The sequence below is a fragment of the Lichenostomus cassidix genome, chromosome 19 (genome assembly GCF_008360975.1).
Source record: "Lichenostomus cassidix isolate B80296 chromosome 19, HeHo_3.0, whole genome shotgun sequence".
Lineage (NCBI taxonomy): Eukaryota > Metazoa > Chordata > Aves > Passeriformes > Meliphagidae > Lichenostomus > Lichenostomus cassidix.
This window is the reverse complement of record NC_139499.1, coordinates 6,169,960-6,193,715: the sequence shown is the minus strand read 5'-3', so window position 1 is coordinate 6,193,715 and position 23,756 is coordinate 6,169,960. Positions and strand designations below refer to the sequence as shown.

Genomic DNA, 23,756 nt, shown 5'->3' with positions numbered 1-23,756 from the left:
AACTTCCTGGTGTATATGGATGGACCCAGGAATTGGAAAAAAGCCTTAAGGAACATTGTGCACTGCCACTTGTTCCCAGCTCCCTAAAATTGGGTAGGAGGGATAGGAGGGGAGCAGTACTAAAAGACTGGTTAGCAGAGTGGAAAGATGGATTATCACCACTAACCTACCATTTGTCAATCCAGAACTGTGCTGAAGACTGTAATTTTCTAGTCAATGCTTTATAAGCAAGGTCAGAGGGAACAAATACTTCAATAAAAAAATGCAAGACATCAGCAGAAGAACCCAGTCATGATCCTCAGAATCCAAAAAAGAAGAGGTTGTGTTTGCAATTAATGGGCCCAGAATAATGTGCTTCATGTCCATCAACGGAAATGACATTTACAGTACTTAAACACCAAGACTTGAGATGACAAACAGGAAATCACTGGGAATAAAGGGCACCAACTGAATACACGAAGAAACCGTGCTCTACGGAGCAAAATAAATAAATAAATCTCAGTTCTGCTACCAGAGACCCACTGCAGCACTGCCTGGATGCTTGGAGCTGTGCAGCAAATGCCAAGCTGTGAGCTGCAGCCAGGGAACACATAATTAATGTGATTAGGAGCACACAGAGCTAGCATGCTCTGCTGACTGAAAAGCCCAGTAGCATAATTACTGTTTTCTGTACTAGCTCTATGTCTGAACAAATCTCAAAGCCTGGTTAGTTTTAGACTGCTGTGTAAACGTCAATAAAAATCCCAGAAGTGCCAGCTCATCAGCATTCTCAGGCACAGAAATGGTGAAAATATCACTGCATTTCCATGCTGTTAACATCAGGCAAAGAAGTCTCCATTCTTCAGTCTAACCTTAGAGTTTGTAATAAGGTAACATCTCCCCCAAGTGAATGCTTATTATGAAAGCTAATTAATTGCTTTCCAGTAATGAGAAGTCTTTGGTGTTCAAAGAAAGCAAAATTCACTACAGAGGAATTAAACAGTGTTTATTGAAACAAAGCTCCCCCCATTTAAAGACCTCTTTCTGATTAACATCGTTACAAATAAAACCAAAGAAACTGAACATACAAACATACGAAACATACGTAGGCAGGAATTGTGAGCCAAAAAAAAAATCAGACAGAAATCCATAGTATTAATTGAAGAGAAAACTAAAGCAATGCTTTGTAGTTGCCTGGATTTCCCTGGGGGATGGAGAGTCAATGCTTATCTGCCTTCCTCAGAAGAGACAATTTTGATTAATATCAGACCCATCTGACTCAGTCTATTAAACCCTGAAGGAAGGATATTCTTCAGATATAAGAGATATGTCTTTGATTAATAATTCTACCATATTGCCATTCCAAGCATTAACAACTGCATGGCACCTGTGGAAAGTGAAAGCCTTTGAATTCTATGGAAGGGAACTAACTTGTACTAATAGACCTGTTCTCTTTTGTCCATATCTGAAAGCTGCATGACACTGTTCCTCCTACCCTCTGCTGAACAAGTCAAAGTGTCAAGGTTGTCACTACTTCCTTGCAAAGAAGACAAAATGGTTATATAATTCAGCTTTACATATAGGAAGAGAGCAAAGTTACTTCAGACATTCTGAACGGCTCGTCTAAAGACCTTGGCAATCTGTCTAGAGATTCCTCTTCAGTGCTGTCAGAGTTTAACAGACCACAACAGGCTACAAAATCGTGGCCATCAGAGTGCATTCTTACCTACCAGGGCACATCTCCAGAGAAATGCATCAAATCACACAGCCCACTATGCTGGGCTGCCATGCACGGTGTAACTAATGCCGAATTGTCACACACACAGGGTGGGGAAAAAGTCAATGTAACCTTATCTATTGAGTTTTTCCTGGAAGTTCTAGGCTCAATCAGCCAGCACCAGCCTCCTCACCCCAGCTGAGCATTTCTTCTGATGCTGGCAATCAACCTCTTGCTGTATTCTCTGTAGTTCACAGGTTTGATGTCCATGGCTGTGGCCTTAATACGAGATTCGTCCTGTGAAAGAGAAATCTTAGCATGTAAAAGAACATGAAGCACTCCAGGCATTTGGTTCTAACCTCCTTCTGCCCCAGTAACTTACTGCTCTTGCTATCTGGGTTAGCTGGGAGTGCCAACACGACTCCCAGAGCTGGTGTGTTGTTTTCATGTGAAACCAGCCACTCAATGAGCCTGAGAGGGAGCAGCAAGGATCCCTCCTTCAGTGCTCAGCACTGCCAGTATTTGTGTGATCTTTGGAATCTTCTGTTCTCTGTGAGCAAGGGAAACCTCTCCCCACAAACATAAGAGGAGGAAGTCACCTCCTATGGAGACAAGTCGAACTACAAAAGCCACAAGTTACATTATTTGCCTTTTGGGCAATACTTACGTTGTAAGTCTCCAGTTTCACTCGGATCCTGAACTCGTACGTGTTGAAGTTTGCATTTTGGAACACTTCTTCAAAAGCCTGCTCGTTCTGAGGGAAGGACAAAGACAGGGATCAGCTGCAGACACTCCAGGCTCCCAGTAGTGCCATGAACTTTGAGAGCAGCTCAGCTTTTGGGGAGGTTGGCAAAACAGTGGAGCTACCTGGCCCACACAGGCAGAGCTGAGTCTTCCATCATCACATTTTAGATGCCAAAACCATAACTCAGAGGTTTTTAAGATAAAAAGGTGACAACTTTTTAGCTGCCTAAACAAAGGAACATACAGGTATAAGGAAGAAAAATACTACAAATCTACAGGAGCTGCCAAACTGGCTAATTCTGATGTTGTGCTGTGATCACAAACACTGACAGAGTTAACTATTTCCCTATTAATTGCCTTATTAGGCATTCTGGTTTTCTGCTTATCCATCAAAGCTGCACGTATCCTTCACATCCTGACACAGGCCTATTTAGGAGAATGTGCTATAAAAAAAGTGGATCCATGTTTTGAACGTGCTTTAATAACCATGAGAAGACTGTGTCATATTTATAACATAAGCTGCTTCTAATTACCATATGAACACTAAACATCATCATCATCATTTATAACAGACAATTTGTCAAAACAGTAGAAAAGGAGCAGGCAAGTCGTGGAGACTGTGAAAAAAAAAAAAAAAGTTTATTTTTGTAAAAATATGAGTTGTAAAAACCTTTGCTGACATTCCAAAAAAATCCTGCAGCCCCCTGATGATACTGACAAGTAATTATTAATGCATTTATCTACCAGATGCACTCGACTTGATCAGTCACTCCAGCAGCAGACAGAGCATCTGATCTGGAATTGAACCCACCCCAGTTCCACTCACATTCCAAGCGTTACATCTGCTGTTTTTCACTGCGTGCAGCACTATTTTACACTACACAGTGATTCTCCTAAGGTTTAGAAAAGCACAACAAATGGAGGTGAACAGGAGCAGCTAGGTCCACAGATTACAGAATTTAGGCACATCCCTCCTGAATATTAAAACCCCTTCCCCTGGCCATTTTATGGATTAGAGGATAAGAAAACTCGCTTAATAAAGCATTTAGCTCCTCTTTCCAGCGCTGTCACAAACTGTGCTAACCATTAGTGAGTTGAAAATGCCCTCAGCATAGCAGTCACTGCTACCCCACATTACCTCCTTTGGTATCTAACAAGCACAGGGAAGAAGCAGATGAAAAACCTTGCCCATGTGTCTCTGCTTAGTGTGGTCACGGGCTGTACATGAACTCCATCCATACTGTGAGCAGTGAAAAGACTCCCACCAACTTCACAAGACACTGCATCAGGTCTATCAGAGAAAAACCACTAAGAAAAGCTTACTGCAAATGCATCGAGTACCATTTTTAAAGGCTCATAAAAGTGTCAAATCAAAACCAATTTCTCCTGGAACACAAAGCATTCCCGCTCAAGGGCTCACTCCATATTATGTTCCATTTTCTATCCTCAGCCATTTCCATTAGGCAGCTCTTCAAAAGACATTACATGTTTGTACTGGTACATAGGACCTGCTGTCTCTCCTTCCCCACCCAGTTCTCTTCAGCATTAAAGGCAACTAAGAAATTTTGTTTAAACTCTGGCAGAGATTAAGCATGGCTGAAGTAAGAAAATATTGACAAGTTAAGAATGTCTGAAAATGGAAATGCAAAAGTGCAAGCACAATCTAATTAGAATTCCCCCAGCAAGACATCTTCCTACAGAACAGAGGTGTCCAGCCTTCCTTATACCACAAAAACTCAGCACTGTACCCTTCACCTCTGACAGCCAGAGTGCAGAAAATTTCCAAAAAATCATTCCAAATTAAAGGAAAAATTGCCCTGCTTTGCAGAGGCAGAGGTCTACAACGGTGTCTCAGGACAACAGCCTCAACAATTCCTTCTGCTTCATTTCCCTACCACAGCCAAGCAATGGGTTAACCAACAACTGGGATATCTGTGGAGTCCTGGAATCAAGCAGCCTTAGCCTGGGAGCACAGCAAGGCTCATATGCAATTCAAGAACTTATCATGCATTCCACATTGTCATTTAAAAACAAAACAAAGCCACACAGTATTTATACAGTACACAAGTGGGAAAAAAAAAATCAGGAAAAGATTATTTTGGTTGGAAGAAAGAAAAATGCAGCAGAAAAGCAGAGAGTGACAAAGGGAAGATAATACTGCCTGTTAGTATCTAATGACTTACAACCTTTAAAACTGTTCTGTCACAGAAAAATCACTTCAGCATCTCTGCCAAAGACCCATTTTACAAATCATGATTTTCACGAGACCCACAAAGTTCTGATGGTATTTGGTGGGGAAAAAAAGAGCCTTCAAAAGTGGGCTCACACACATTAGTTCAAAAAAGCTTCCTGCCTGCTTCCAAAGATACATACAAAGTGTCCTAGAACTTTTTCGTTTTGTAAACAAATTTTTGGAACACATTAGCGATAACGTTGTCTGCATTCATTGCTAAAACAGGAGATTTTTAGCAGATTCTTCCTATCTTGGTTCATAAAAGAGGCTGTCTTTTGTTCTGGAGCCAGCATGTGTTAAAGCTGTGAGTCCCCCCAAAGGCTGTGGCACAACCCTTGAGTGATCAGCTGCCTCTCCACGTTCAGGTGATGAGGACAGGCTGATCTCCAGCTTTCAGCAGCCAAAAGAGCTCAGAGGTAGACAGACTGACTGTGGGAGCAAACTATGGGGGAAACCAGGCAAATCTCTGTTCTCCAGGCAGATGGCCTGTGGAAAATAATCCCGAGGAGAGTAAACAAGTCCTTGCCAAGAACTAGGGAGAAGCAATGATTTGTGAACTTGTAAAACATACTTAAGTCCAGCATCTGGAGGATAACCTTGGGCTGAGCTGAGCTGGCCTATCACCCAGAGAAAGGGAAAACAAACCCTTGACAAACGAAACAGAACATGTCTTTCTTTCATATGGCACTTTTTAATGTGTTCTAATAATGCTGTTAATTCCCACAGCAAGCACATGAACATATCCCGCTGCTTTTGCCACATTTGCTGTACATTGACACACAAATATCAGACCATGCTCTCTGAGGGATCAACACTGGTGCTCCACACAAATCTTATATTTTTTCCCAGAACTGCCTTCAAAACATTACAAGAATATTTCCTCACCAGAAAGACCAAAAAAAAAAAAAAACCCAAGAAATTTGAGGGCAGCCCAACACAAGGTGTGTGAAACACAGTTCAACTTCAAGACAAGCAGTAAAAATACAATAAGCTAATTGACTGACCTTTTCCTTCAGTTCTCCCAGGAAAGCTGCGCTTTGCCCAAGAATGAATTCTGCTGAGTCTTGAAAACAAGTCACCCACTGATAGTCCAGACAGTCTGCAATGGTCACCTAGAATACAACAATAAAACCCAAAAGGTTATTTCATCCAGTTGCCTTTTCTTCCAGAAAGGCAGAAGACAACACAAAGGAAACAAAAATCTCAGAGCTATAGAGCTTTAAATTTCCAGTAACTCTCAGAGCCTGACCTGCATGTCCTTTCAACCACTGAGGGTGGAAAGCAGTGACTTCCTACCTGTTTTTTAAGCTCCACAGAATGTCCATAACTTAACACAAGTTAATACTGGCAGCAGATTGAACCACAGGGAAAGGCCAACAAGATCACAGCAGGACAACACTGATGGATGCTTATCTCTGTCCTGCTGCTACTGCTGAGCTGTGAGCAAGAACAGGTAGCCCAGAAAAACAACCGCCAAGGGGACAGCAGCAAATCTGCAAATTGCATTTACTTTGTGAATACCTGAATACTTGAGCATAAACTCAAGTTTATGTAATATTATGTTATGCAAAATTATCAAAACATTCAAGGACAAGATAGAGCAGTAAAAAAATCAAGTTGCAGCATCACATCCATTTCCTGGCTGCTTTGACAATTAGGAATGGGGAAATGGAAGACACTGCTCTGAAGGCCTTGAGTGTACCCTCAGCACCCTCTTTATATTCTGCAAGAATGACTCTGCTATGTAAAGCACTTCATGTGTTCCTAGAAGTTATCTGATAAAAATTATTCAGAAGCAGTTTGTGCTTTAGTGAGGCTGCAGGGATAGCTCCCTTCTCTCTGCAGGCCCACCTGGCAGAGCATTTCTAAGAAGCAGATACAACTCTAATTTATACTGTGAAACAGAAGAAGGTTCAATGCCTGTGGTGTAAGTGGGCATCACAATAACAATCCCCAGACAACTTTCTGAAGCAGGCTCCATTAAAGCATGAGGCAGAACAATACCTACCAAAAAAACTGTACTAAATATAGGTAGCAGCTGTAAAAGTGCAATTACTGCTCTCCAGAAATGCCATTTTACTTCAGTTTATCTTCACTACTGAAGAGGCGGAGGCCATCTGTACTCTGCACTGCATAGTACACTTGGAAACCAGAATCAACTGAGCTAGCAGCAACTTTTTGGCAAAGAGAAAAGCTTTTAATTGGAGCACTAGGAAAACAAACTGCTAATCAGCTCAATGAAACACCCCTCACTCAGGTACAGCAGACAAACCAGCTAACCACAGACAGACAAACAGCACAGACACCTCATTCCCTAAAAAGGTTTTCTGCTAGGATTGTGCTAGGGAATGTGGCAGGAAACGCCCTGTAATCCGATCCGGGGACTCACCAGGAGCATCAGGCGGTACTTGAAGTTGGGGAATTCGCGGTCACACTTCTCACACCGGTAAAGTCCGTTCTGCTGGTCTATCACTTTCTTGTTGCAATCCTGAGAGGGACATGCCTGGTACATGCAGTTCTCCTTGCGCAGATGTACAATTGTGCCCACACAGCTAAAATAATCTGGCTGCAAGAGTGAGTGTGCAACATTAGCCTCAAAATACTCAATGTTTTCCCCCATTCTGAATTAACCACAAAAGCAAGGCGCCCATGCTTGGATATTTAGGATTAGAAAGCTTAGCAGCTATGGATTACTGGGGAACTGTAAATCAACCCCTCTGTTGCAATAATTTTCAGGCTTCCATTATGTTAATAAAGCCCCTACAGCAAGATTATTTTGTGTTTCCATTGCAGGAAACTCCAATCGCTAGGTCTTCTTTAGATAAAGCATATTTGATTCTCCATTGTGTCTGTTCAAATCTGCACTTTTTCACAGGATTAAGATTCTGCACTTTCCTACGCTTCTTTCGGGAACCAATACAAAAAACAGAAAGCCTATTGTGTAGTGTTACAGATAAGCATTTGATTAAACTATAGCCTACAGAACAAAATACCCACTCACCACACTAAAATAATCATCATAATGGTTTAAGACCACGGTCAAGTCTTTCAGCAGAAAAATAGAGGTTGCTTAAGAAGCATGGGCAAAAATTGTCACAGAAAATAGCTGAATTACAGGTAAAGTGAAAGTGTTCAAGGCCAGGATGGATGGAACCCTGAACAACCTTATCTAAGGGGTGGCATCCTTGCCATGACAGAGGATTGGAATGAGGTGATGTTTATGGTCCCTTCCAACCCAAACCATTCTATGATTTTAAAGGGTTTTTTTTTTCCCATGGATAGAAGCTCTTGTATATCCAAACAGCTTAGCATTTAAGTCTGAAACAAAAAAAAAAATTAAAAATAAAAAGCAGCATAAGCCTAGAGAGGTTTCTGGAATGAAAATGAAAATAAACCTGGGGTTTATTACCAGCTTTTCTATTGACCAAGTGTGCACCCTTGAAAACCACTTCCTCCTAATGCACCTGTTTCTCCTGGAACACTTTGTGCTGCTTATATGAACATCTTTGGGGTAAAAACATCCCCCCTTCATTTACACAAGGCTTAGAATTCTCTTGCAAACAAAATATCATATTGCAACATCAGCAACAAGCTTGGATTTATTTGAAAAACAGTAATATTAATTAATAGCATAAAATCCAAGACAGTAATAACATACTGCTCAATACTTGGACTACTTCAACAAGCAGAATACCTGCAAAAAAGCCTTGCTTTTTATTTTCTCCCCAATCCACAAAGGCTTGTGCTGAGTGGCCATGCTTTACCTTATCTCCTTGTCCCAAGTTCTCAGATTTGGCTTCAAACAAAGTTTTCCAGTTGGTATTTGCTCCAGCTGCTGGCCCACCCCTCACATCAGAGATGGAGGCACATTCCAGAAGCTGCCCCTCGGAGTCAAACCTGCAACCACAGAGATGCACTTCTATTTCTGGAGAGCAGACCATGCAGACTTATCAAAAGCTTACGTTTATTTTCATGTGCTCGATACATGAGGGATTTTTTATCAATGATTGCAAAGGAAACAATTACAGTAATATGTGTATATCGCAAACAAAAATAGCATTTCAGAATAAGTTAATAGTCTGACTTAATTAGCACAGTATTTTATAAACCCACAAAAGGAGGACAGCTTTGTTCTATATAACTGCAATTTGTTTGCCAGCTAGTGGTCAAACCACGCACTGCACACTTCTTAGAGGCAAGGCAGATAACAAGATTTAAGGGCATCAAGATATTTCCATAATTAAAATTAAATTACACGGTACCATTATCTTCGCAGCAGCTTCGAAAGGAAAAGAAAATAGCACTGAAAAGATTATGCTTCCTCTGTTAAAATAAGAAAGCACAGCTCTTCAGTGAAAGGTTGCACTGCCATCCCATTGTGATGGGCTTTGTGATCTCACAAACACACCAACGAGGCTCAAAAATTGAGCTTAATTAAAGTGTGGCAGTAATAGCTAAGACCCACAATCAATTTTATCTCCAACAAGCCTCTGAAGTATGGGGGAGCCACAGCTCAATGACAAATGGAGGATGCCATTTATTTCATCCACATTTGGGTGATGGAACTGGAATCTGAAGACTCAGGATTCACAAGTCTGATGCTGTCGGCACTTAACCCTCTTCACACACAGACACACATCTCACTATATTCATCCTTACAAGCAGGCAATTTAACAACTACCTACAGCAGAAGCAACAATGAAATCACTTTGTTTTCCTGACAATAAAAGAGTTATTTTGCTATCTGAAAAATATCTGGCAAGAACCAGACGCTGAGAGATGTCAAATAGTCCCCTCCACACTAACTGAGTGTGTATCAGATTTCACACAATGGAAAAGCCTGTGGAAAAAAATACTGTTCTTTCAGATCATGCCTCAGAAAGTGGAGCTGGTCAAGCCTGATTTCATGCTGCCTTCCAAGGCTTTGGGTCAGCACGCACTACCCCGATTTCGATTTTTCAAGGTCTGTCATGGAATTAAAAGTTTTTTGAATTGAACAACTTAAGAAGGACAGCCTTCCAGGCTCTAGGGCTTGCAAGCCAGAGAAGTTCTATAGCCCTGGAAGCCATACACTCAGTGCTATACACACCATTCAAGCACAGAGAAACAAAATAAAAACAAATACTCTGCAGGAGGTTGAAACAAAGCAACATAAACACACTCATACCATCCTCGGAGCTTAAAAGCCTCTGGGCTATCAGGGTTGATGACAACTGTGCTGGAGGACAGGACAGACAGGCTTCTGCCACCAAAGTCAGAGACACGGGCTCCTTTGATGGCAATCACAGGTTGTCTGGAACCATCAAACTGTTCAGCCTGCATGTGTGAAAAAACCAGAGAGCACCAGCAGCACGTTACAGGAAAGGTACTGAACTTGTGGTCATAATTCACAGATCGTGACAAGAGACCAGACCTGAGTCAAACTGCCCCACTGTATTTAAAAGGTAAGGTTTGGAATGGTGTCATGAGGAGTTTAAGCAAAGGTAGGTGACAGTTAGAGGTGCAATCCTAACACCCTGTTTCCTGGGGAACCAGAGAATCCTCAAGTCACACCACGGTTTTGTTAAAAAGGATTGGTCCCCTCTGTTAGCAGCTTTACACCAGGATTTTAGAAAGGGAGATGTGTTGTGGGAATGGAAACAAAATTAATTGTTCATATCAGACTCCTCAGGAGATGAAACAACTCAGCTTCACTGAGCCAATCATGTCCATCCTACTACCACTTACGGAGAAGTGCAGCTATGCTGACCAAACATTTTTACTCAACTTTCCATCTTCTGTTTTTTAGTCTCATAAAGCTGCTCTAATGCTGTTCAACTGCCATCATCTGAGTAGTCTGACTCTAACAAAGAACCTCATGGCATGAGAGAGGGCTTGAAAGGTATAGATTTTATGGACCCCATACCACTCAGCAAGCAAGGGGAGGATCATGTGCTTAAAGATTACAAATGAGCTGGAGTTGCAGTAGTGCTCACTGTACCCCTGAGATGCAAAAAGAACAGAAAACATATCCCAGCAGTCATGGGCTGCTGTGAAGGACTTACAGGTTCTAACCCTAACTGTGCCAGCTGCAAGCCACACATCACTCACCCCCAGGGCTTGAAGATGTCTCTTATTCCACAAGCAAGCAAAGATTTAACTTTGCAAAATGCAGACCCTGATCTCTGTTGGAAGAGTTATGCCAGGAATTGTATACCAGTAGTGTCTCCTATTATAACCTGGTTTGATCTTAAGGCTTTGTGGTACTAAACTTCAGTTTACTTCATTTGTATCAGCAGATGGTTAATGGTGTTTAGGTACCTACAGTATCAGTGCACTTGATCATTTAGCCATAAAGCATCACTGTCAAGCTGGCAGGATCACTCCCATTTTATAGACTGGCACATAAACCCCTAAGTATCTATAACAACAGTAGAAAACAAAGTAGCCTGTTAAAAAGATAAGGAAGCAGTTTACTGCAACTGTTCAAACTTTCACTTGCAAGGCTCTGATGCTTTAAACTCCCATTCTGAGACAGAGCGCTCAACCTGCTCATTAGGCAGCAATTTATGCAGGGTAACATGTATCCCAGCCTACAAATAAAATTCATCTCATTTGAGACAGCCATAGCCACCAGGCTTTTCCATAATCAAACTGCAACTCATACCCTTCCCTAAACCAGGAGCCTGTTACCTTCAGTATTTTGGCTTGAGACATAATGTCTGCAGTTGTTCAGAACACATTAGTCAGATCATGTCAGCAGTTTGTCAGAGAAAGGTTAAGAACATCACACCTGAATGCAACCAGACAGTCTTTCACCTTTTCTCGGCCCCTGATCCTTAAACACCCAGGACTGTGTCAGTGCTGTGCCCATCTCGGGTGACAACAGCATTTCCTCACCCTACACCAAGGAGGCTTTGCTTTAGAACAGGTAAGAGAGTACATACCTCATTTCCCCACAGCGTAGCTGTCACCAGTTTCCCTGATGTATCCATCAGATGCACGTTCCTCTTTGAAACCTCCCTATTGTTAGCTTTCACTGTAATTTTAGTGACATCTTCGTAGCTCTTGCAAATTCCAATTACATCTGAGAAACAGTTACAATTGAGAGTTACTCAAGGGTCACAATTGGGGAATACAAGATCACAAGAGAAGAATTCAAACCTACTGTCAGATTTTTACCTTGTATCCTAGCTCCCTATTGAAATGAAATCTGATATGGAAATTAAGTGTATTATGGTAGGAATGTTCCACTACAGAACTCTTCAGTGCTTTAATTTTGTTGACGCAGTCATTAAGATATTCATGAATGCAAGCCTCACCACATTAGAGAGATCAAGGCATTGTACTATCTTTTCCCATCACATTCTGTCAGAGGACTTCAGTCCTGATCATGTAACACACACTTGCTGTTAAAGCACAAGCAAGAGCCTTCAAAGTGACTGCAACACAATGAAACAACTGGCTTGTGCCTTCCCATAACCCTGTAATCCTAAATTGCAACAAAAAACAAGTCTGTGTGTTCAGGTGCTAAGTGCTAAAGCAATCCCCTCTGCACTCCCTAGGAATACACCACTTTTAATGTTACCCATCTACCTTTAAAATTCCCAGCTGAATGTCTCTGAATCACAGGCATCTTGTGCCTCTGAAACCTGAGAGCCCTCGCCCCCACCCAAGCCTCTGATTTTTCCGGAGTACTCTGCCCAACGAATTGCAGAAAAACAAACCTCCAATACTTCACAAAGCAAGCCAAAACAGTCATGCAACTTGGACTTGGATGCAATGAATTATGCCAAAATCACTACAGAGATAATTAGATAGTGAAAGAAAGCAAGACCACAGAAGGTATGAAATGCACACGTGCTGAGCAAGGACATTCCTCTTTCAGCCCTTTCCTGTGGAAAACAGTGATCATAGTACAATAAACAACTATCATTTACTGTCTTTAGCTTGAAGAATAATTGCTATATATTGTTAGAAAACAGTGCAAAAACACCTTAACAGGAAAATTGCCTCAGGCATTTATAATGGCAACCATCACTGGATGACTTGAATTAAGAGATCACAACACTGGAAGCATCCTATGGTCACTACCTGCCCAGTATTCAGGATCCAAAAATAAAACTTAAAAAGCTTTAGAGTTTGCTATTTTGTTACTTAGACTGACCAACAATCGCATCTTTGGGCGTGTTCTCCAAGTCAGAGATGGATACAAAATCAAACTGAACAGATGGAAGATGCTGGGCATCATCACAGGGCACAACTGAAGTCTCATTAGTGAATGTAATCTCATAGTCATTCTTAACAGCTGTATATTGCTTGTTAGCAGTCTTCAAATTGCCTTTGGTAAAATAATATACCTACAGGAGAAAGCAATGAAACAAGGGATATTATCAGTAGTCAGGGAAAATAGATTGTGTTCACCTTTAAAAATCCTTGCTAGGCTCAAGTTCCTCTTTTCTAGCTCCTGTCAGTCTAAGAAAGCACAAAGCTACCATACCTTGTTCAATTCAATGAGTGGAAAGAACTTGTCTGCTTGATCGTTGAATGCAGTAGCTCTAATCTCACCCTGCAGGAAAATAGGGGAGCTGGTCAGAACTGAAATTTGGCATGGGAAAAGATTAAAAAAAAATAATAAAAAAAAAAATCTTTGCAATGTTAAGTGGTAGCAGCTCTGCAGAGATAGTGGGGTCTGCCAGGGTAGCTCCAGGCGTGTGAGAAATAAACAATGTTCTCTTCACATCTGTAGTTATAGCTAAAATGACATATTCTACACCTGACAATCAAACCTCATATTCAAGTCTCATTAGTACATCTACAGCTTCAGCATAAAAGGCATAAGAACTACATCTATCATAGAGACACCTCTGAAAATGCCAGTAAAACTGGCGTTGATAAAATAAAATTCAAATAGACCCCACAGCTCCACATGTTAGCACACAGTATATTGTGATGGCTCCCACTCAGATATGTCTATAAGTAAGAATTAATAACAATTATACCCTTACTAGATATAAACACTGTTTAAAAAAAAAATGAATACAGACAGTATGCAAAGAAAACAAATGCCTGGTGACAACATGTTACATTATTAACCTCGCATTTTACACTCAATATAATCTAGCAGAATCTTGTTTGTTTTCACGACAGAAGGCTGTAATTTGATAAGAGGTTTGACAAACGGCAAGTTTAGTTAGATTAACCAGATACCGTTCCCCAAACAAACCACCGAGGAAATTTCTCAGTGTTGCAATAATTTGTACTCCAATTTCCTCATGAAAATTGAAAGCTTGTAACTTGAAGGTAATGCTCCTCTCACTCCCTGTTTTGTAAGGTGTAGCTCAGCCAGGAGGAGAAGTCACTCTCAATCTACAGGAAACCACCACAACCCTCAGTATTGGGTTGTCAGTTTGCATAAACAACTCTATTTTGAAGCTGCAAAAATCCAGTCACACGCTATAGACTTTGATGAAAAATAATCAGCAATGCTGCACATTTAAGACTTCATTCTGGATAAAAACTGGCACGTTGATGCGCAACTTAATGAAAGCAGGAATGCAAGTTTCAGTCGTAATAAAAAAAAAATCATTTCCGAAAAATGCACTTTATTTCCTCTATTCTGCCTTTATGAAGGGTTCATCAGCATCTGGCATACATTATCTTTGTCTCCACATATGACACTTACACTTTCATCAACCAGCTCTATGGAAAAGAGCTTTCCTTCACCACGGGAGTTGCTCCACGTGCGGATCTGGCCTTTTTGGGTGACACGAGCACAAATGGTCCACCTGAAATCATGCAAGAAATCACTACCCTGCATCTCTTTGCAATTTTTTTTTTTTAAGAGGAGATTGACAAACCTCTGGAACTGCAATGTGACTATTTAAAAGCCAGCATCTTCCCACTGCACCTCGGCAACTCTTTCCACTCCTTTCTGTTTTAATGGCTTAGACCATTAAAGGCAGAAAGTTGTAGAGGAGGCAACAAAGCAGCCATAAAGCATCCAGTATGATAATAATAGTGAACAATCCTTCTGCACAGAAGCAGGCCTCAAATCTTTTACTCTTCTAGGGTACATTTCTCACACAGCAGTTTGCCTGCTCTGAAAAGCCACGCCAGAACTCAAGAGCTCAATTATAGGATTCGCATTTAACTTGGGTAATCAAATCAGTTTGCATAACTTAAAAATGTCATTCACTAAATAATTACATCCTCATGCTTTTCAACAGCTCAGTAGCCGAAGTGAATAGCTTACTGAGCTGTTTTGTCATTAAGTTACCAAAAAGAAGGTTTCTTTAGGAAAAAAAAAAAACAAAACCCAGACAAGTCAATCGATTTTCAAGTAAAATATTAAAAACCTATCAAGCTCAGCAGGGCAGCTGCACCAAGACAATGGCAAGGCAAATCTCAGATTGTTAAGAGTGTTGATGCAATTCAGAAAGATAAAAAAAGCGAAAGAAAAGAACACCCTTCTGCACAGAAAAAAAACCCAAAGAAAACAAAACCCCACAAAACCAAAACAAAATCCCCTAGTTGTTTCTATGGAGAGTTTTTTGCTTGTTTCTCTGGATGGCTTTGTGGTTATTGTTGGTTTGTTAGAAATTAACCAAAAAAGCCTAAAGAACTCAATGAATGATTTGACAGAGACTCACACACAAAAAAGCAGAACGAAGCTATTGTTCCTTCATGCCTGTGACATGAATAAGGCCTGGCAAACCAGAAGAACTCACTTGGACTGGTATGGATTCAAGCTGGCAATCGGCACCACTTTGGCCTGAGACCCCCCAGGTGTCTTCAGGGCACTGGGAGCACTCGCTTTTCCAAACTGGTTGGAGGGAGCGTGGTACTTGGGAGCAGCAGGACCTTCCAAAAACCACAAGAGAGCAGAGAGAACTTCAGCCTTGCACATAAAAATCAGGTTAAAATCAGCTCAGGGTGCAGAACTTTGACACCACACCATGGGGAGCCACACAGAGGGCAAAGCACTTGAAGCTCCCAGTGCAACGTGGGCACCACGGAGAGCCTTGAAGTTTGTTGAATGCTTTCTGTTCTTGGTCACAAGTGTTATCTAGGCTGCAAAATGCTGCAGAAGAGACACTCTCAGACCTTTAGAGTGCTTGCACTGAAGTGGAGATGTGTCCAGAGTCAACCACTTGAACGGAGTTTAAGTGGCAAACAACTGTTTAGCAGTAAATTCCCTAAAATAACATAGAATCACAGGATGGTTTGGGTTGGAAGGGACCTTAAAACCACTCATTCCAACCCCCTGCCAAGGACAGGGACACTTTCCACTAGACCAAGTTACCCAGAGCCCCATCCAACCTGGCCTTGAACGCCTCCAGGGGTGGGAAGTGTTATAAATCAAAACACCACTTGGGGAAATAACTAAGGAAAAAATACCCCACAAGTAGTTTTTTTTGACATAAAGTGATACTGCTAATTCTAAAGTCAAACTTGTCAATATAAATGCACAAAACTCTTGTGATCAGCTTTATGCAAGGAAGGAGAAGCTTGTTTTCTGCTGCAAGTTTCTAAGCAAATGTCAAAATTTTACTATTTAAAAATCCTTCTTAAACACAGGGGTAAAGAATACAGACAAGTTAAAGCAGCACCAAGAGTTAGGATTGACAACTTTTTAGCTCAAGAAAAAAAAAAGTCTGCAGGCTGACATTTAAATTGACTGCATCTTTCAGTATCTCACTGAAATCTTGATCAAAAAACCACATTTCTAGATGTACTATCAAATAATTTTAGTCACGTACCGCCTGAAATGTTTGGCCTCTATCTCAGCATTGATAACACACACACTTGGTGGCCAACCTAATTTGGGTATTCACAGAGCACTGTTTCAAGAATGCACTGTAAACTGAATAAAGTTGGGGGTTTTGGGTGTTTTTTTCCCTTGGGAAGAAGACGAAAGTGTGACAATTTTTTTTCATCCTTTTAAATCCAAGTACAGCATTGCCTCTTGAGAGAATTCACCTTGTCAAGTTAGGGGTTACTCCTCAATGGAGATTTCCCTGTGCAACACCATAATAGAAAGGATTTTATTTAAATTGAAGCTGTAGTTTCTCACTGCACCAATCAGAATTCCTGCCCAGGATGACTCTTACCTGCTCCAGACAAATTGCCATTTTGTTGCTGTGGTTTGCTGGGTGCTGGGTTAACTGCTGGAGCTGCAGGACGTTGCTGTCCTTGCCCTGGTAATCAAATGGAAAGAGACCACAGAGTAGAGCAGGGAGCACAGTAATTCAAAGTACCCTTTTAGGAAATAAAACTTGAATGTAAAAAAACCCCCGTAATTAAAACCACAGAGAGCATACTAAAATCCAGGTGTTATAAAGACACAGGAGCAGCAAGCTATCTGTTAAACAACATTACCATGAAGGAATTCCAGTCAGATCTCTTTCCTCAAGCAACTGCTTTCTACTTGGAAAGAACTCAGGGCTGACGGTGATTTAAAAGGACAGCCCTGAAGAAATCTTGACAACTTTTCAGTGTTTATCAGCTGCTATTGCTCTGACAGGTAGTTTCTGCTCCTACCTAACAGCTAAGATAAAAAAAAAACTGTAGAGAATTCTGTCTCATAACTCGGAAAGGGCCAAAAATCCACTGGGTAAAGTCAAACCTGAAGTTAACACCAGACAAAGAAAACACCTGCTCTGTTTTATTTCCGAAATATGAAGATGTTTAATGTGGGGGTGATGGAGTCATCACTTCAGAATTCACCAGGGCCCCTCTTGGCTCACAGCAGTAAATTGCTTAGGGAGCAAAGTGATGCCACAGTAAGTACACACCGTCCATTTTTTTTAGATTCCAGGACTTTTACTTGCCTTAAATTAATGATAAATTACAAGGGAAAGAGCCGACAGGCATCTCTAAAGTAAAAGTACATTAAAAGACTAATTTACCATTCAAAAATTTGAACTCCTTTAGAGTACAATTTGCCTCTCGATGAGAAAACAACCAACATTTCTGTCCTTTTGGACACAACTAATCCCCAAGATCTTGGTTTGCAGGGAGATCTAGGCCTGAGAAGGCCTGGTTTGGGATAGGAGGAGGAAGATGGCCAGAGAAAGTGGAAAAGAAGGTCAAACCAAGCCTGTAGAGCACCATAAGGAAGAAAAGCAGAGAATCCCAGGACAGAGGGATGGCACCAAACTACGGGAAAGGAGCAGAAGCAACACAAGGAGACCCCAGTGTGGTGCTGCCTGATGTGGCACACCCTACAGAGGTAACCCCCTGGTTATTTTTAACCCCAAACCCAGGTCCTTGCACAAAACCCAATCTGCTCCTCCAAGTTGCCGCAGTAGAGTCACATCGGTGAACTGGTGACAGTCTCCCTGGCAACAGCGTGACGTCAAACAGCAAAATGTGTATTTACTGCAGGTTCCACTAGATGGAGGAGCCAGGTCTCCCCCTTGCTCGGTGGCCTCAGGTGCTCAGAGGGTCAGCACTCCACACCCAAAGTCATTTTGTGCAAGGGGAGGTGGAAAAAAACCCAACAGAACGCATTAAGAGAAAAATATGTCTGGCCGGGGAGGAATATTCAGGAAGAAGGGGAATGTGGGTATGAAACAGCAAGAGGTTTCCTTGTTACTTTTGTTCCAAATATGTTTTTTTCTGTAGGAATTTGTGATTTAAAAAAAAAAAACCCACTGAAAAACCAAACCAAAGACCACCACATACATTGGAACACGTGTGCGTTATGAAACAGAAATTCACATTTTAATGGCTGCCTACCCACAGCCGAGTGTTTCTCAACAGAGTAAGAATAAATTCACACATCTGTGCATGTGTTCAAATACAGAAGTAGCAGAAATATCTCTCCAATTTTCTCGCTTGGAGAGCCTAGGGACTCCTAAACTGTGATTTTTGGTGGCTGGTGGCCTACAGATCACTTAAAGTGCTCAGAAAACCAAGGAGGCTGCCTGGTTTTCGCTGTTAGTTTTTATTAGCAGGAGGCAAAAAACCAGCTAAAATACCTGCTCACATTTCTGCTGTATAGAGTGGGTTAGGCAAACCCAAGACCTTTGCCTGCAGCTGCCCCACAGCCCACTCAAAGGCAATAAATGTCTTACAGGAGCCCTCAGCTTCCAATAATTTGTCACCAAGAGGTTCTGCCACAGGGTTGTGACACAAGACCTGCCCTAGAACTGAGCAGCAGGGAAGGGAAGGGAAATAAAATGCACTTTGAAAGAACACACACCTAAATCACAACAGTGGGAAAGGCAAGAAGGAGTTCAAGTGAATGTGTAAGTACATAAACATCTCAACATGGAAAGATTAATGACAGAAGTTAAACATAAGTAGCAAGTCATTGTCATAGGGAAAAGAAAGTCCAGCATCAGAGTAATTTGAATGAGATTAACGACAGTAATAACACAACCATCCAGTTTTCAACAAGAACTAAACTGCTCAGTCTTAATTTCCAATACCATTATGAAAGGCTGCCTGAAAAGTTTTTATGATTTGTAATAAGAAGATTGTGTCTCCAGCTTCCTTGTTAGGCAGATTAACCACCTACTGCTCCCGTGTAAAGTGGCCAAAAGCCAGCTTCTCACCCCCCTGGGTCCCACTGTGCTATTACAGCCTGAGAAAAAATATTCCTTAATCCAAGGTCTGGCAGGCTGAGATCTGTATTTCAAGGAAAACCAAAAGCAAGGCTAAAAAAATATATTTTTAAAATGCCAGAACTTGTTTTAATGGAAACCACAAAGTGCATTTAAGATGCTCATCCTGCATTAGCTGAGCGTCCCTCAAAAATACAATTTCTTAATATATACTGGAACCTAAAGAATATAGAACTTGAAATACACACCTCTGCCATTTTATCAAGGCCTTCATGACAAATCTTGCAGCCTGCAGAGCTGCAAGGCTGGGTTAAGCTTACTCAATCTAAACTATTACCATCTTCTGTATCAGAACCCTTATTTAGTATCAAATAAAAGGGTATGAAGTCGTCAGAATAAGATCAGTGTTAAAACTAAATACACACCACATCCAATTTGGTATCTTTTAACTATCTAGTGCAAGCCCACACATATTATGACCACAGACCTGTAACATCTCCAAAAGAGTTTAGATTTGAAACCTTCATCACGGAGTATTTTTGTAAGTCCAAATGAAGAACACAACTTCGATCAAAGTAATGGTAATTTTACCAGGATTTATAGTTAAAGGTATATTTTCAGCTCAGTTCTGTCAGATACCACGTTCTCAGTGGTTTCTAAGCAACAATGTAACTGAAAAACACTATAGTTCACAAGCTCTTGTATCACATAAGCAGGGAAATGGGAGAAAGGCACAAAACAGTCTGCTCAGTAGCTATTCTGAAAGTCTTGGTCTCTACAGCAACTGTGGGATTAAACCATAAAATCTGAGATGTCAACACATTTTTTAAACAGCAATTAGCTAAGTAACTATCAAAGGAACAAAGGATTCTTTAGGCTCATTTAACAAACGCCCCTCTTAATTCCCTTGGAAAAAGTTAATGAAGAAAGATGTCTTTGCCTTTGTAACAAAATAGGTTTTTAACCAGAAGAGCAATGTACCTACCACCACTGTTTGTCCAAAATATTCTACAGAAAACTCTTGCCACTAATGTGTGCTCCCTGAGTAATAAAAATATATTAGTTCGCTTCTCTTAGGATAAAAAAAATCTTCAGGAAGAGCTGTTTGCTATTAAATTTCAGCCATTATCTGTATATACATCACTGACAGAGCTGTTCAAATATTTTCTTTAAGTGCTTATTATTCTCCTTCCTTTTAAAAAAACGATTAGAATTGGAAGAGCAGAATACTGCTGAACATCCTCAGAGGGAAAAATGTTTTAATTAAAAAAAATGTTTGCATGAGAACTGCAAGGTCAGCACACAGAAGTGAAGAACTCAGTTATTTATGCAACATAACAAACCCAAATAGATTCATGGCAGGTCAGATTAAGGTCCACCCAGTGCATCAATCCTTCTTCAGCTGGGCATGGTAGGAATGGGTGCTCAGGGAATTCTGTGCTTGCCTTGTTTTCATACCAGTCTCTCATCTATGTACTTGGAACAATCTAAGTTTTAGTGCTTCCTGCACCTAACATTCGTGCAGAGGATGTATTGTTATGTTTAACAGCCTTTAATGGGTTTCTCTTTCACATCTAATTGCTTTTTGAACCTGTGCCAATTTTTGGCACCTACCTCCACAAATTCCATGATTTAACTCTGCAGTTCAGGGGTGTGGTGCAGCCTTTGTTTTACAACCACTGCCTGACAACACGAGAGCTAAAGAGCATCAAATGAACATAGAAAAGAGAGAGAGATTCATCATTCTTTATTCATCCCCTCCACGCCATCTTAGACTTTTACAGATCATTATTCCATCTTCCTCCTCCTGTTTTTCTTTCCAGACAGGAGAATTATAATCTATTTGATTATTCATTATGAGGAGACATAAAATAGCTTCCGCTTACTTACTGGAACTCGAGGTAGAGACCACTCACTACAATAAAAACCTGTCAAGGTTATAAGGTATGGATGCTCCCAATACCATGGAGAGACTCAAGCTTCAGCCATGGTGCAGAGATTATTAAAATATGAACCAACAAAAAGGATTTGTTTGTGTTACACAAACAAAAAGGATTTTCAAGATGTGGACGTCACTATTCAAAAATAAAAAAACAGAACCAGTCTGACTGGTTTAAGTGAAAGAAAGAAACTGAAAGTCTCTCAGAGCTGACAGACAAGTATTTGCTTACAGATACTCACCTTCATTGTATGGCTGGGGATTGCCAATAGTCCCACCAACCCGGTCAGCAGTTTGCAGGACATTTAAATCCATCAGGATAACCACTCTCCTACAACACAGAACAGACAGCAAATAAAGACTTTCACTCCCTCTGCAAGTCCATCTCTGAATATCCTTTGCAGCAGGTGAGAGAACCAAGCATTAGAGGCTGATTCATTGGAGAAAGGATGTGGAAGACAAAAGCTCTCTACTCTCAACTAAGCCCTCTCTTGCGGGACAAGTAAGCTTGTAACAATATCACACTGCATCAAGGACAGATGATGGCAGGCTGAACAGGCACAAAAATAGCTTGAAACAACATCATGTTTTAAATGTATCAAAACCATATCAGATTTTACAAGAGAATATATTCCCTGCCTCAAAAGTTGTTGTCTTCTCTCCACAAAAAAATACTGAATAAACAGAACAGAAATCTCAGTTCATATCCTGCTAGACACATAGTTTTTCCATAACAGTTTCACCTGGATCCCTTCTCATTTTGCAATATCCTATACCCTTGAATTTTCCTTGTATCCTATTTCCTCAAATTTTAATAAAAGACCAGATTCCATAACACCTAAGTAACAAGACATCTCCACTGTTTCTCTTCAACAGCAGATAATTTTAAGGAAGCTTTGTACAAGTATTTGGAGTATTCCAGCTGGAGTTGGGAGTATTGCAAGTGCAAACTTTATATTACTAAATCACTGTACAAGATATATCTGCTCCCACTAGAGTCACATTTTGCAATTTATTTCTTCTTACTGATGCTGTGGACTTTCCCCCTTGCACCATAAACCCTGAGTATTTTCAGATAATTCCAACCAAAAGCTCTTGGCCTCTGCTTAGCCACAAAGGGAAGAGTCCCCACTAGTGCAGCTGCCTTTCTGTGGGGCTGTACTTAAAGATTAACACAAATACCTTCCATCTTTCAGGCTGTTGACAATGAATCTGTTAACCTGGCAAATACACCGGGCTGCCAGGCGTTCCTCTTCCACCAGGGAGTTCAGCTGTGTTGCCAACATGAATGCTGCAGGAGCAGAAGGGAAACAATGGAACAATTCACACACATGCCAGGCTTAAAAGGGGATGCCATGATTGGTCACAACTTTTTCAGCCAGTCAGGTGCTGAACTGGATCTACAACTTGCTCAGTTTGAGACAAAGAAAACAGTGCAACTGCTAAGAAGACACTAAAACTGAGCATAAACTATGCTGTATTTATTAGTGGAACGATTACATATCAAAGAAGTGAGAGGAAGATTAAGCTAAATGACTTTAAAATCACATGTATAGGTTTCTGTATTTTCATCATACCCTGCAGCAAGTTAATTGTTTAAATTGCACTAAGTTCCACAAGACAAAGGTTTCACTCAAATGACAAAATGCAGTTGCACACTTCAGAGTCTGTGGCTGAGTGTAAACTACATTCTCCTTCCATATTCATTTAACCACTTTGCACGCAGACTGCTAACTTTATCATCCTTTGCATCTCCACACTTAGAAAAACCTTCCTGTAGGAAACTTTATCACCCTTAGCATCTCCACCCTTAGAAAAGCCTTCCTGCAGGCAGTCATACTCACAGGAAAGGGTGTTCACCCCGTCACTCATGAGCACTCGGTAACGGGGAGGCCCAGTTCCTGTAGCAATAGCCCGTGTATTCTGCAGGGAGAAAATCCAACAGGTTGTCAGTTCACACTTGTTCAGAAACTTTTCAAAACTAGAAAGTGACACCAACAGCAAGAGATTTATGCAGTCAGTGAGGGGCTGGCACAGGAGGGAAGGGACAGTACTCACGATGACTTGCAGCACGACGGGCTTGGGGACATCCTCTCCCTGCATGATGGCCTGGAGAGAGGAAAGAGACGCTCAGACAGGTGCCACCACCTCCTCGGGAGCGCCTCGCGCCCCACAGTCACAGAATGACAAAATCAGTGAGGTTGGACCTCTGGGATCATCGGGTCCAACCTAAGAATGGTTGTACGCAAGGAGTTGAGGAGGAAATGCCGTGGAAGAGCGAAGGACAGGGATCTGGCCGCTACCGTTGGAACAGGACCAGGCCTCGCTCCGGGCCTGGCTCTCCCCAAGGACCGGGCACGACGCGGTGCCCAGGCCCGGCCTTCCCCTCCCACCCTGACCAGGACTCAGCCCACCCCAGCCGCTCACCGCGATGGCTCCCTCGCTCAGCCGCACGTTCATGGTGCCGCGTTCGCCACTACCGCCAAATCCTCCCGCCGCTGCCGCCAAATCCTCCCGCCGCCGCTGCCGCCACAGCCTCCTTCCGGCTCCTCCTTACGTAACAGTGTGCGTCACCCGCCAGCACGGCGTTCA

The 23,756-nt window shown here is 41.5% G+C and overlaps 1 protein-coding gene across 1 annotated transcript; it reads right to left on the bottom strand.

Moving 5' to 3' along the window:
* Positions 1-964: 964 nt before the first annotated feature.
* RPA1 (replication protein A1) lies at positions 965-23,727 on the bottom strand. The gene is made up of 17 exons (XM_085078221.1): positions 23,592-23,727; positions 23,223-23,273; positions 23,009-23,087; positions 22,347-22,455; positions 21,407-21,495; positions 16,766-16,852; positions 15,383-15,515; positions 14,338-14,440; positions 13,153-13,221; positions 12,820-13,012; positions 11,600-11,739; positions 9,841-9,989; positions 8,438-8,570; positions 7,063-7,239; positions 5,678-5,785; positions 2,364-2,450; positions 965-1,993 (listed from the first exon to the last, which is right to left on the bottom strand). Exons 1-17 carry the CDS (start codon positions 23,622-23,624, stop codon positions 1,886-1,888), a joined length of 1,848 nt encoding a protein of 615 aa, XP_084934347.1. The 5' UTR covers positions 23,625-23,727; the 3' UTR covers positions 965-1,885.
* Positions 23,728-23,756: the final 29 nt, after the last annotated feature.